Source organism: Geotrypetes seraphini, chromosome 8 (genome assembly GCF_902459505.1).
Source record: "Geotrypetes seraphini chromosome 8, aGeoSer1.1, whole genome shotgun sequence".
Classification (NCBI taxonomy): Eukaryota; Metazoa; Chordata; class Amphibia; order Gymnophiona; family Dermophiidae; genus Geotrypetes; species Geotrypetes seraphini.
In genome coordinates, this window is record NC_047091.1 from 188,808,702 (window position 1) to 188,824,168 (window position 15,467).

A 15,467-nucleotide genomic window follows, 5' to 3' on the forward strand; every position below is an offset into this window, starting at 1 on the left:
GGAGAAGGAAGACTAGGGAAGGGAAGGAAGAGGAGATAGAGAGAGATGCCAGACCATGGGGAAGGGAGGGAGAAATGGAAGAAGAGGGGAGGAGACAGATGCCAGGGCATGGGGTGGGGTAGAAGGGATGAAAGAATGGAGAAGACAGAAATGCCAGACCATGGGGGAGGGGTGGAGAAAGAGTGAAGCTGAAATGAATCATGTATAAAGGAAAGAAGAGGCACAGGCTGGATGGAAGGGGAGAGGGTAGAAAGTTTATGAAAGGGGCATAGAAAGAGGGAGGATGCCATATGGAAGAGGGAGAGAAGCCAGACAGTAGATGGAAAGGGCAGAGACTGGATGGAAGTGGCAAAGAAAGAAGACAGACAGTGGATGGAAGGGTCAGAGAAAGAGGACAGACACTGGATGGAAAGAGAGTTAAGATGAGGAAAACAGAAACCAGAGATGACAAAAGGTAGAAAAAATATATATATATGTATTTAGAATAAAGTAGTATTTTAGCTGTATTGATAAACATTTATAAACAGAAAATGGAAATAAGGTAATCTTTTTATTGAATTAATTTTAATACATTTTTTACTAGCTTTCGGAGACCAAAACCCCTTTCCTCAGGTCAGGAAAGGATACTGTACCATCAGTATACTGTATAAGCTAATTAAAAAAATGGATTAGTCCAATAAAATGTTATTTTCTTATTTCCCATTTTTTGTTTTATTTCTATAGCATTTGTTAATTTGTAAAGTGGTGATTTGCATTTTTCAGGGATTTTTTTTTCCAAATTTACATCTGCTATCTTTATGTTTATGGTATTAGGGAACATATCACTGTTTCTGTTGTGTTGCATTGTATGCAAAGTCTGGCTTCTTGGTGGTTCAGTTTAACTTTTGTATAGATATTTCTGTTTTTAGTTTGTGATTACTTATTCCATAGTGGGTGAGGGTGTGTCTGTGTTCTGTGTGTATGAAAATGACATGGTTTTCAGTTAGCACTGACTGTGCAGGATTGATCTGTATTAATCTGGCTTGTTCAGTTTTACAATAGGTATATTGATGTTCTCACTACAGTGTTTAAAATACTACCTGTTCCTAGGTGCATCCTTGTTCTAATCTAATCTAATCTAATCCTTAGGTTTGTATACCGCATCATCTCCATGTTCGTAGAGCTCGACGCGGTTTACAGTAGGAGAAATAGGAAGGAACTACAACAGAGGGTTAGAGGTAGAAGTGTAAAGAAAATTTAGAGGACTTGGGATGCCAAGATATAAGAGTTTCCTTGATTCCTAAGTTGGAGGGAGACTTACATTTTTTGAGAAAAGCCAGGTTTTCAGATGTTTGCGGAAAACTTGGAGAGAGCTCAAGTTCCGAAGAGGGGAGGTAAGGTTGTTCCAGAGCTCAGTGATTTTGAAGTGAAGGGAGGTCCCTAGCTTTCCTGTGTGGGAAATGCCTTTTAGCGAGGGAAAGGATAGTTTTAATTTGTGGGAGGATCTGGTGGTATTAGGGTTTGAGGAATTCCAAGAAAGAGGGATAAAGGGAGGGAGGATACCATATAGGATTTTGAAAGTTAAACAGGCACATTTATAGTGGACCCTGGCGATTATCGGAAGCCAGTGGAGCTTGGCCAGGAGCAGGGAGACATGGTCAAATTTACTTTTAGTGAAGATGAGCTTGGCCGCGGCATTCTGAATCCGTTGAAGTCTGTGGAGGTTTTTCTTAGTTAGGCTTAAGTAGATAGAGTTGCAATAGTCCTTGTTGTGCGACTTGTGGATTATTACTAAAAATAATTTTTTTTATAGAGGAGGGGGTGTTAAAAATTATCAGCCCTGGGTGGCTACGCCACAGGGCCCATGGCTGATGCTCATGCCTGGTTAGCTCAGCTCAGTTGCATGGTTCAAATTCCATTTGTCAAAAAACAATCAATTAATTCTGTTCAGCAACAGCACTACACCTTGGGCACTGATATGTAAGATACCAAACAGATTCATACTGTCACCTGCTTTTATTATCTTAATTATCTCATCTGCAACCTAGAGGCTAACTGAATTTTGGTTTCGGTTATGGTGCTAAAACTGGCCCCAAATCCCTTTTCTGTTCAGTTTTGATCAAAAGGCTAAAGCCATGATTTCTGACTATGTATTTTCAGTGGAAGCCAAAAGTTTGTGCTTGGTCCTGTTTGCTTGTTTCCCTCCTCCCCTCCAAACAAGATTTGCCTTTTTCTGTTCATCTGTAGGCACTCATTCTGGGCCTATCTTACAATCCCTGGTGGTCTAGGGGTGTAGTTAAGGCAGGAGTGATCCCCAGTCACTCCTGCTCATGCTGGCTCTGTTCTCAAAATGGCTGCCATGACCTCTAATGGCAATCTTACAAGACTGCTGCAAGAGGTCATGGCAGCTATTTTGAGGGTAGAACTGACATGAGCAAGAGTGACTGAGAATCACTACTGCCCTGAATATACCACTAGACAATGGGGAACTATAAGGTAGTCCGGGAGGGGGGGGGCTACTCTATGCATTTTTTTAACGGTGAGTGTAATGCAATTGCAAGTAATGCAGTTATGATCTTGTATAATAGTTTATATAGTAAATAAAGTGCTCCAAATAAATGCTTTTGATACAAAACTCTAGCTGGAATTAAAGTCTATTAATTTAGGATGATAGGCTAATTCCTAAGGAGTTTCTCCATGAAGATATGACATCAGCTGTCACTCCAAATTTGGCACAAAGTCAGCCATTGTAAAAGCACTGTGGCTTTTTAGTTTGTTTTCATTAGCTGAGGGCCATGTGTGCAGAGGCTATTTTGTTTGGAAATTATATAAACTCTGGTTCGGATACTATTTGGGCGATTCTAAAGAATTTCTAGGCATTGTTGGGTATGATGAAGATGCAGCATTTTAATCACACTTAAGGCATACAGAAGCTGAGAAAGTAACCTGAAGCACTTGCCTTCAAGCACAAGATATGCTGCAGCAGGCAGAGGTGAGGACATGCCCAAAGGCACCATGCCACTAAGAGATGCTACGGACTGCTCAGGGGAAGAACACTTGTTCTGAAACTCGGACCACAAAAATTTCAGAAATTTTAAAAAAGTGTCTTAGATGACTTGCATTTGCATTTCTCAGGCTGCGGAGGGTCCGCAGCCTGGCTAACAGAAGTACCAGCTGTACCGAGCCCTGAAAGCAATGATGGCCACCCTACCGGGGAGAAGCTAAGCTAGATGTCCCCCCCCCTGCTGTGCCATGTGACACAAAGTGCAAAGATGCTCTAAAAGCACTACATTTGCAAAATCCTAGCAAGAATCCACATGAGGAAAGCCCGAGGACTCCATCCCAGCAGGTTTCAAGGTAAGAAGCAGGGTGCTTTAGAAAAAAAAGATCACTAAACATTCAAGATGGCCATCATCAAAAAATTCACACCAAAACCACAATATTTTTCATACTTCCCAAACTCTAAAAAATATGATTTTAGGATTTTTCAGGAGGGGAAACATCTAGAAACACTCAAAACCCCACTTTTCCAGCCTCCCCTGATGTCTCTCACAGGCTGTGAGAGAAACTGTGCAGCAACCTGCTTTCAGCTCTCTCATAGTAGCTGGATAAGAAATTTCACTGCCACAATGCTGAGAATGGGTCTAGAAAGCTGATCTTCGGGCTGCCAGTCAGACTACACCTCCACCCCTGCGCACCAGAATGGGTGGAGGTGCGAAGACACAGTCACCATCCTGCCGAGCCTCCTAAGGGCACCTAACAGCCTGTGCTTGACATCTGCATAACAAAGTTGAGACCATGTCAGGGACAGCCCTGAGCTCCAGAGAAAACAATGCAGGTTTTGTGGTCTAGAAATGTAAATGTAATGTAATGTAACAGTACCCAGTGGGATCGGCTTATTAGCTACAAACTGAAGTCTGTGAATTCTCAAGCAGGCAGAGTTTCAAAATCGCTTCAAGCACCAAATTACCCAAAAAAAAAGGACATTGGATTAAAAATAATAAAATGGGGAGAGTAGAACAAACACTACTGCAGGCAGATGTGCAGAAGGAAAGAACTGAAGGTGGAGCTAGGAAGCCCAGTGAAGTACAACAGAGGCAGAGTGAAATAACCCATCTGTCTAGAACAGGGGTGCCCAACACGTCGATTGCGATCGACAGGTTGTTCGCTCAGGCGACCTCAGTCGATCGCAGAGCGGGTTCCCTTCTTCCCTTCTTTTTTTTTCCCATCCTGATTGGCCCGCCTCTTGAAGAACGCCGGCCAATCAGAGTGCTGGAAGGGCGGGGTGAAGGGTCGGTGGGGGATGGAGCTCAGCGCACCACAAGAAATAGAAGCGTTTGTAATGATTGAGGTAAGAGCCGAGGCCTAGTGCTGCCCGATATACAATTTTAAAACCCCCAAAATCGGCCTCCCAATCAGTGGCGTACCGGGGAGGGGGGGGGAGGTCCGCCCCCGCCCCGGGTGCACGGCTTGGAGGGATGCACAGCCGTCCGGTCCTCCTGCCCTCCCTTTCCCCCGGTCCGCGCTCGGGGCTCGCAACTGCCTGGTCCTGTACCGCCACCCAAATGGCGCTGTTGGTTATCGCCAGACTCGCGGGAGTTGACGGCACCATTCGAGCGTCGGTGCGGGACCAGGCAGGCGTGAGCCCCGAGCGCGGACCGGGGGAAAGGAAGGGCAGGATGACCCGGACCTGGCCAGCTGTGCACCCCTTCTAAATCCATTGTACTTGTCTTTTATTCAGTTCCACTAATGAGCATTGTGACACATGGGGCAGTTCTTGGAGGTATGTCTCTTCTGCATTTCAGTTCCACTAATGAGCATTGTGACACACGGGGCAGTTCTTGGAGGTATGTCTCTTCTGCATTTCTTTGTTTTCCTGTGCCTAAGTATTCTATTAATTTAACTTCCTTGTTCCTGTGGGGATCTCCAAAGGGGACGAATGGGAGACAGCCGGTGGCAGGTGGTACTTTAGCAATTCTTGCAGGTTGCCATAGGCCTCAGGTCTTCCCTTTGCCTGGTCCTGCCCCTCCTCTGAGTCAGAGACAGGATTGGGGCAGAGGGAAGACAGCTCCTGAGGCCTATGGCAACCTGCAAGGATCGCTAAAGTACCAGCGATCCTCTCTGCAGACTGCTCTCTGCTGGAATTAGGTAAATGGATATGGGGAGGGCAGGCCTTCGGGAGGGGGGGTGCAGTCCTTCAAGGAGTAGTGCAGGCCTTCAGGGGGGGAGTCAACCTTTGGGGGGGAATGTGCAGACCTTCAAGGGGGGGGGTCAGGCCTTTGGGGGAGGGGGGTGTAAAGTGAAACACATGTACATTTCTTTTTCTGGGGGCCCTGGTGTAGAAGTACATGGAGGGAGGGAGAAAAGGGGTTCAAAGAGACGTACATATGCCGGACTTTGGGGAAAAGAAATAATGGGTCTTAAAAATAGAGGAGAGGGAGAGAGATGGTGGACAATGGGATTAGGGAGGGAAGGAACAGACAGAGAAGAAGTTGGAAACAAGGGATGGTATGGAGGGAGGAATAGAGATACTGGATAGGAAGGTAATTGGGAAGAGAAAGGGAGAGATGGTGGACCCTGGGGGGTGGGGAAGGAGGGAGAGATGAAGGATGAAAGGGTAGTTGAGAACAGGTTGATCTGTGGATGGTGATGAAAAAAAGGAAAGATGCCAGACTTGGGGGGAGGGAAGGGAAACAGAAGGTTGGACAGAGATGGAAGATGGATGGTTAGCATGGTGAAAGAAGAAAACAACAAATGGGCAGGAGACCCTGGCAAGTGAGTTATCAGAAGACAACCAGAGCCTGAGACCAACAAGATTTGAATAATGTCCAGACAACAAAGGTAGTAAAAATGATTTTATTTTCAATTTAGTGATCAAAATGTGGCCATTTTGAGAATTTAAATCTGCAGTCTATATTTTGCACTATGACCCCCTTTTACTAAACCACAATAGCGTTTTTTAGCGCAGGGAGCCTATGAGCATTGAGCGCAGCTCCCTGCGCTAAAACCCGCTATTGTCTATTTTTGTATGGTTGTTACTGAAGTGACATTGCGTAAAGTCATCTGATTGATCTCTTTGAAAAAAAACCCAGAATATAAATGATAATTAACATTTTCTCTGCGTACAGTGTGCTTTGTGTTTTTAAAAATTTTATTGTTGGTAGATCATTTTGACTTGGTCATTTTAAAAGTAGCTCGCAAGCCCAAAAAGTGTGGGCACCCCTGGTCTAGAATGTCTCACTTAGTGCACTGGAAATGGTGTCATTTTGCTCTATTTAGTAACTATGCCTCTAATTTGGAAAATGGCAAACCAGTGTGTCTACTAAAAGAGATGTTTACATGAGCTGTGGTCCCTAATGTCACAGATTCATATGTGACGTGAACTGTTCAGGCGCAGTACAGGAATGCTTGCTGTCAGAGGAAATATTTATAGAGAAGGATGTAGAAAGTGCAGAACTTAAGGGGACTACGAAAGCTGCCCCTCTCAATCTCCCTCTGCTACAGATTCCAAGATCCTATAGTCACTTTTCCTCACTCACAGACTCTTTTCTCCTTCTGAAAAGAAATGCAGTCAAAGGGTGTATTAACATCACTATCGACTCTGCTGTTTTTAAGTTATTAACAAGATTTATTCACCCTCCTAACCTAATATTGATTGAGGAAAACGTTTCTGCCATGAATCAATCAATTCTGTAATACCACAGACAGGCTGTCGATAGATGTTTATTGACTGATTTATGACCTTAATTATTTTAAATATGATAAAGGAGCAGCCATAGCAAATAAAAAGTGGGCGTGAAGAGGGATTTAAAAAATAAAGTTTTACAGAATGAGAAAATGTTGGCTTTGCTTATTGGTTTATCATAATTGTCCAAACAAAAGGGAACATGGTCCTCCAGGTATAAAAGTACTTTATTTAAGTGAGATACGGAGTCAGGGTCACCACTCTTATTTATGCTATACTTATGCTGATTTGTACCCTCTTGCGAGATGATGAACTTGTGGATTTGCCAGATGACCTTCTTACTGAGGGAGGAGCTGGGATGTAACACAAGTATAGAATGTTAACCAGGTAATGAGTATAAACCAACCAGGTCGTGCATGCGCAAGACTGGAGGGCTAGGACTTCGATAGGAAGGCAGGACTTAAACGAGATACCAAGGTGGCAAGGGAGCCCCTTCTAGTGATTCAGACAGGTCGTGACCTGTTTGGGCCGCCGTGGGAGCGGACTGCTGGGCAGGATGGACCTATGGTCTGACCGGCAGAGGCACTGCTTATGTTCTTATGTTCTTATGTTACCTGGGGAAATCCACACTGCTCCCTTTATAGAGCCTTAGAAACTCTAGATTAATTTCATCTTTACTCGTGTTTAACTTTAAACAAGCAGAAATCATTAAGTGAGATATGGATATGATTGTGGTTGGTATGTACCAGTCATATGACTTACACTGTCTATTTATGCTCTTAGCTTTTATTCTCTCCGGTATCTTCTAAATATTCACTGGCTGATACCTGGCTGGATTTAGATTAAACTGAGAGAAGTCACGCAGCATAACTAAAATCTTCAGGGCAGATCTGTGGTGATTTGCAGCTTGTACTAATTCAAAGTCAAAGCTAAAAAAAAAATCACAACATGGGATTAGAATTAAACATAAACAAGACAAGATCATGAACATAAAGATTTTGAGCTTGAAGGCGATGGAATAGAAGTTATTCGGGATTTCAATCTTCTGGGCTCTGTCATATACAAAGAAGCAACTAGCAGGAAAGAAATACTCTGGAGAATAACACTTCAATGAATGATCTCAACAAAATATTCAGAGGCAAGGAAATAAGACTCCAAATAAAGATCAGACTTGTCCACACACTCATTTTCTCAGTGGTCAGTTACAGAGGTGAAAGCTGGACACTACAGAAACAAGACAGAGCTTTGGTGTGCTGTGGACCACCAGAAAAACTAACAAATCGATTCAGGAAGAGATCAAACCGGCTATTTAAAAAAAAAAAAAAAATTATTTATGCATTTAAATACCACTTATAGTCTAAGTGGTTTACATTCAGGTACTCGAGCATTGTTCCGGCAGGCTCACACTCTATCTAATGTACCTGGGGCGATGGGGGGGATTAAGTGACTTGCCCAAGGAGCAGTGTGGGATTTGAACCCACAACCTCAGGGTGCTGAGGCTGTGGCTCTAACCACTGCACCACACACTCCCCTTATGGCTATGTCACTTAAAGCCCAAATGATGAAGCTACAACTGTCTTACTTTGGTCACATTGTCAGAAGAGAAAGATCATTGGAGAAGGACATCATGTTTGGGAAGATCGAAGGAACCAGGCGAAAATGGCTGGACACGTTGAAAACAACCACTGGGATGATCCTGGAGGACCCAGGGGTGGTAAACCTTGTGTGGATGTTATTTAAAAATACCAGCGTGGAAGCCCAGACCAGATATATTCCATGTATTAACAAAAGTGGAAAAAAGAGGAACTGAACTGAACTGAACTGAACTGAAAGAGACTATTAAAGCCAAAAAACATCCTTTAAAGAACGGAAAAAGGATCTGAATGAAGAAAAGACACAAGCATTGGCAAGTTAGATGCAAAGCATTGATAAAGAAAGCTAAGAAAGAATATGAAGAGAAACTTGTCAGAGACAAAACAATTTTTTTAGGTACATCAGATGCAGAAAACCTATGAGGGAATCTGTGGGACTGCTGGATGATCAAGGAGCAAAAGGAGTACTCGGGGAGGATAAGGCCATAGTGGAGAGACTGAATAAATTCTTTGCTTCAGTCTTTATGGAAGAAGATGTAAGAGATCTACCTGAACCGGAAATGGTTTTCAAGGGTGATGATGCAGAGGAACTGAAAGAAATCTCGGTGAATATGGAAGATGTACTAAGCCAAATTGACAAGTTAAAAAGTGATAAATCACCTGGACTGGATGGTATACATCCCAGGGTACTAAAAGAATGCAAACATGAAATTGTTGACCTGCTGTTAGTGATCTGTAACCTGTAGCTAAAATTGTCTGTAGAATCTGAAGAATGGAGGGTGGCCAATGTTATGCCAATTTTTTAAAAGGGGTCCAGGGGAGATTCAGGAAATTACAGACCGGTAAGCCTGAGTTCTCTGAATGATTTTACTTTGGGGCAGGTAAACAACTCCTTGCTTAGTTCCACCCCCTGACTCGGCAGGGTTGCCTTGTTAAGGTGACTCAGCACTGAGCTGTAGAGCCCAGTACATTCTGGGACACGTAGTCCATTCACCCTTCAAGAACACTTAGATCAGAGGAAAAAAACCTTCTTTCAGTGCAATCTTTAAGGGTCGTCAATACTCATCAGAACACAATTTTTTTCAGTCATGGCATCACAAATCTGGAATTCATTATCAGCTTATTTGAAAGAAGAAAAAAATCTAGATAAATTCAAAGGTAAACTAAAAAAGCTTTCTGTTTAAAGAGACATTTGACTCTTAGGAAAGCAACTGAGGCTCTTTCTTGAACGTACATCCCTACCTTGTGTTAAAACCTTCTCTTTCCTATAACAATTGTAGTTCTTCCCTTTCTCCTCTTGTTTTATTGTCATATCTATGTAATTGTATATTATTTTAATTGTCTGTGTTCCTATTAATTTTAAAATGTACATTGCTTTGAAACTCTGTAAAAGCAATCCAATCCAAAACTTGAAAGAGAATCCCTTACATCTTCACAGAGGACACTAGAGGTTGCAACTCCAAGTCTTTTACTGATGAGCAATCCAATGAAAAGGACCAAATCAACCAATGGAGTCCACCAGCAAAAATATTGAGTTAGAAAAATATATTAAAATAATATAATGTAAGTATACTGTATATACAGAGCATTCAAATTGGCCCACACATTAGCATTATAAGCATGCTGTGCCAATTTGAATGCTCTTCCCTCTCTATCCCTGAGGAAGCCACGAGGCGAAACGCTTTGGCCATCATCGGTTGACGCCTAAAGATAAGTTCACTGAGGTCTGCTATTACCAATGTTAACAACTTTTACTGCTACTAATTAAGTGTATTTTGGACTGCTATAATCAACATTTCTACCGCTAATAACACTAACTGTGTTGATTGGACAATACATATGGTACTAACAGTTAAGTTTAAAATACCAGCTGTAACACAAGCTTATAGGAGGTTTTTATGCTGATGATATTATTTACCCTCTCTAGTTCCTTCCCTAATGGGGTTCCGAGGCTTTTCCTCCTGCAACAAAGTGATATATATTTGTTTTCACTAATAGGTTCACAGCTTTTGGGTTAATTGTAAATAGTGGGGTTCCCCAGGGGTCTGTGCTGGGACCGCTGCTTTTTAACACATTTATCAATGATCTAGAGATGGGAATAACTAGTAAGATAATCAAATTTGCTGATGACACAAAGTTGTTTAAAGTTGTTAAATCGTAAGAGGATTGTGAAAAATTGCAAGAAGACCTTCTGAGACTGGAAGACTGGGCATCAAAATGTCAGATGACGTTTAATGTGAGCAAGTGCAAAGGATGCATGAGGGAAAGAGGAACCCAAACTATAGCTATGTGATGCTGGGTTCTGTGTTAGGAGTCATAAGAACATAAGAGCTGCCGCTGCTGGGTCAGACCAGTGGTCCATCATGCCCAGCAGTCCGCTCATGCGGTGGCCCTCTGGTCATAGACCAGCACCCTAACCAAGACTAGGTGACATTGTTGAGGAGGCATCAAAACCATTAGATCAGTGTGCGGCGGTAGCTAAGAAAACAAATAGAATGTTAGGAATTATCAGGAAAGGAGTGGAAAACAAAGATGAAAATGTATCACTCTATGGTATTGCAGCACCTCCAATACCATGTGCAGTTCTGGTTGCCATATCTCAAGAAAGATATAGCAGAATTAGAGAAGGGCGACAAAAATGATAAAAGGGATGAGATGACTAACCTATGAGGAAAGGCTAAAGCATCTAGGGCTCTTCAGCTTGGAGAAAAGATGGCTCAGGGGTGATATGCTAGAGCTCTATAAAATACTGAATGAAGTAGAAAGGGTTCACTCTTTCCAAAACTACTAGGACTAGGGGGCATGTGATGAAGCTAGTAAGTAGTAGATCTAAAACAAACTGGAGAAAATATTTCTTCACATGTGTAAAAAAACTCAGGAATTCATTGCTGGAGAATGTGGTGAAATCTGGCAGGTCCTATTAAAGATTTGTTCAACAAATCTCTGGAGACGGGAGTGGTTCCTGGGGATTGGAGGAGAGCGGATGTGGTCCCTATTCACAAAAGTAGTCACAGGAATGAAGCAGGAAACTACAGGCCGGTGAGCCTCACTTCGGTTGTTGGAAAAATAATGGAAGTGTTGCTGAAAGAAAGGATAGTGTATTTCCTTGAATCTAATGGGTTACAGGATCCGAGGCAACAATGGCTTTACAAAAGGTAAATCGTGCCAAACGAACCTGATTGAATTTTTTGATTGGGTGACCAGAGAGCTGGATCGAGGACATATGCTAGATGTAATTTACTTAGATTTCAGCAAAGCCTTTGATACGGTTCCTCATAGGAGGCTGTTGAACAAACTTGAAGGGCTGAAGTTAGGACCCAAAGTGGTGAACTGGGTTAGAAACTGGCTGTTGGACAGATACCAGAGGGTGGTGGTTAATGGAAGTCACTCGGAGGAAGGAAAGGTGAATAGTGGAGTCCCTCAGGGTTCGGTGCTGGGGCCGATCCTGTTCAATATGTATGTGAGTAACATTGCTGAAGGGTTAGAAGGAAAAGTGTGTCTTTTTGCAGATGATACCAAGATTTGTAACAGAGTAGACACCAAGGAGGGAGTGGAAAATATGGAAAAGGATCTGCAAAAGTTAAAGGAATGGTCTAATGTCTGGCAACTAAAATTCAATGCAAAGAAATGCAGAGTAATGCATTTGGGGATTAAAAATTGGAAGGAACCGTATATGCTGGGAAGTGAAAAGCTGATATGCATGGACAAGTTTTCAAGTTTAATCATGTTTTTGATTAAACGCTTATCCAAAGGTACAAAGCGTTGTACAAAGAGTAAAAAAAAATAAAAAGAACATTAACATTTTAAGAAATTAAACGTACATGATTCATTATGAGACATACTTGGGTAACTACTTTGTAAGGTCACAAGAAACAATAGGAAAGAGGGGGAGAACTACAATTTTAAAGAAAAAGTACATAGAAGGAAAATACATAAGGGAGATGGGAAAAGAAAGATTGCTGACAAAGATATATGTCAAATTTGGAAACTGCTAAAATTATCAATTTTAGAAATTGCTAAAATTGATAAGTAATATGTTTTTAACTAAAAGCATTGTATTTTCAGTTAAAGGCATCTTTAAAAAGAAAGCTCTTTAAACTGTTTTTAAATTTCTGCAAATTTCATTCCATTCTTAAATATAGGGGAAGAGAGTTCCAAGTCATTGGAGCAGTTACAGAAAAAATAAGAGCACGGCGAGTTCCGATTATTTTCAGGGAAGGGACGTTAAGGGTAAACTGAGAAGTAGATCTGAGAACTCTCGAGGGGTCATACGGAATCAAAAGTCTATCTATAAATACTGGGGCGTTGGTTTGTATAGTCTTGAAAACTAGAAGAGCAATTTTATATGTTATCTTGTGTATAACAGGTAACCAATGAGCTTTTTGTAGTAATGGAGTGACGTGGTCAAATTTCTTTGAGCCTGAAATTATCTTAATTGCTGTGTTTTGAATAAATTGGAGACGTTTTATATCTTTTAAATATGCCCCCTTTAATAAAGAATTGCAATAATCCAATTTAGAGATTACAAGGGAATGGACTAATACATTAAGGGAATTATTGTCGAGAAGGGGAACAGGGAGAGGGACCTTGGGGTGATAGTGTCTGAAGATCTAAAGGCGAAAAAACAGTGTGACAAGGCAGTGGCTGCTGCCAGAAGGATACTGGGCTGTATAAAGAGAGGCATAGCCAGTAGAAGGAAGAAGATGTTGATGCCCCTGTACAGGTCATTGCTGAGGCCCCACTTGGAGTATTGTGTTCAGTTTTGGAGACCATATCTGGCGAAAGACGTAAGAAGACTTGAGGCGGTCCAGAGGAGGGTGACGAAAATGATAGGAGGATTGCACCAGAAGACGTATGAGGAGAGACTGGAAGCCCTGAATATGTATACCCTAGAGGAAAGGAGGGACAGGGGAGATATGATTCAGACGTTCAAATACTTGAAGGGTATTAACGTAGAACAAAATCTTTTCCAGAGAAAGGAAAATGGTAAAACCAGAGGACATAATTTGAGGTTGAGGGGTGGTAGATTCAGGGGCAATGTTAGGAAATTCTACTTTACGGAGAGGGTGGTGGATGCCTGGAATGCACTCCTGAGAGAGGTGGTGGAGAGTAAAACTGTGACTGAGTTCAAAGAAGCGTGGGATGAACACAGAAGATTTAGAATCAGAAAATAATATTAAATAATGAACTAAAGCCAGTACTGGTCAGACTTGCATGGTCTGTATATGGCCATTTGAGGGAGGATGGGCTGGAGAGGGCTTCAATGGCTGGGAGGATGTAGATGGGCTGGAGTAGGTTATGATGGAGATTTCGGCAGTACCGGGTAGATCTTTGGATTCTTGCCCAGAAATAGCTAAGAATAAAAAATTTAAATTGAAACAGGTTGGGGAGACTGGATGGACCAATTGGGTCTTTATCTGCTGTCATCTACTATGTTACTATGTTAAAAAAGGTTTGGATAATTTCCTAAAAGAGAAGTCTATAGGCCATTACTGAGATGGCTTGGGGAAATCCACTGCTTGTTCCTAGGATAAGCAGCATAAAATCTGTTTTACTACTACTTGGGATTTTGCTAGATACTTGGGACCTGGGTTGGCCACTGTTGGATATAGGTTACTGGGCTTGAAGGACCTTCAATCTGTCCCAGTATGGCAATTCTTATGTTCCCTCCCTCCCTATCTATACTCAAGTCAATAAAAAGTGCCCCGTGGACCCCTCATTTCTTTATTTATTCAATTTTCTAAACCGTTCTCCCAGGGGAGCTCAGAATGGTTTGCATGAATTTATTGGGTACTCAAACATTTGTCCCCTTCTGTCCTGGTGGGTTCACAATCTCTCTAATGTACCTGGGGCAATGGGAGGATTAGGTACTTTCCCAGAGTCACAAGGAGCAATATGGGTTTGAACCCACCTCTGTGCCACACTCCCCCCTACCTCCTCTCATTCCATATTCAAACCTCTCTTTAGCAAATAGGTTATCCCCTGTCCTTAACTCTGAAATTTCATCAGAAACTCTCCAGTCAATACAATACATGTGAGCATGCAAAATCCTATCTGCTCACAACCAGTATTACTCTGTCAGAATTCTAGAATCAGCAGCACAAGAATGAGCAATGAGCAAGTATTTTATATAAAAAGTGATCAGTACTTCTCTAATGAATATTCAATGACAAAGTGGCTACTGAGCCTTTTCTAGTGAAAGAGTGGTGTTCAGGTCTTACCTGGTGATTATGGCAAGATGGGGAGGGCTCATGCAAGCCCCCATGAATAGAACCACATTCTCATGCCGTGTCTGCCGGTAAGCCATCACTTCCCGCTTGAAGGCCTTCAGTTGATCCTCATTGTCTCTCTCTATGTCAATGAGTCGGATAGCCACCTCACCATGCCAGCGGCCATGATATACCAAACCAAATCGGCCCTTGCCAATCATTTCTCCGATCTCCAGCTGCTCAAAGGGAATGTCCCATTCCTGCAAGAAGATGCTGGTCTGACTGGCCTTGCGGGGGAAGTTTCGGGCTGAGAGAAGCGAGAGGTTCATTTCCTCAAAGTCATCCTCTGATTCTTGAGCTTCATCATTCCCTTCCTCGTTCTGAAAGAAGAAAGAAACTATTAAGACTTTTTACCATTGCTTGCACAAAAGCTCCTTGTAAAACATCAATGGAGAGAAGAGAATAGAGAGGGAACAAAAAGGGAATATCTGATCCTCTAACAAGGAATGATAGGAGAGTACAGACTGATGATTTGTTTCAGTGTATAGGACATTTGCTTATTTAAGAACAATATATATTTTGCTCACAAACTTTAGTTTCATGCTTCTTCTACATAAAGTTTGATATTTTAAAAGCAATATTCAAATATAGGCTAAAAGCCCACTTTTTCAAGGCTGCTTTTAACTCCTAACTCTCACTCAGCTGTAAAGTACCTATGTCTGTTTCATCGTTCCCTCTCTAAGAAATTTCCTAACCCCTATTTGTCCTGTTTGTCTGTTTTAAGTGTAATTATATTGTAAGCTCTACTGAGCAGGGATTGTCTCTTACATGATTTATGTGTGTCTAGCAGCACTATAGAAATGTTTTCAAGTTAGGCGCCTGAGGTTGTGAGTTCAAACCCTGCTCTGCTCCCTGTGACCCTGGGCAAGTCATTCAATCCTGCATTGGCCCAGGTACTTTAGATAGATTGTGAGCCCACCAGGACAGACAGGGAAAATGCTT

General features: G+C 42.1%; 1 protein-coding gene across 1 annotated transcript in view; it reads right to left on the reverse strand.

The window, feature by feature from the left end:
• Nucleotides 1-15,467, reverse strand: part of KSR2 (kinase suppressor of ras 2) — a 530,220-nt gene that overhangs the window by 151,430 nt on the left and 363,323 nt on the right. Inside the window, exon 15 of the mRNA XM_033953868.1 lies at nt 14,478-14,845. Within this exon, the coding sequence (XP_033809759.1) occupies nt 14,478-14,845 (368 nt within the window). The remainder of the gene's footprint in view (nt 1-14,477; nt 14,846-15,467) is intronic.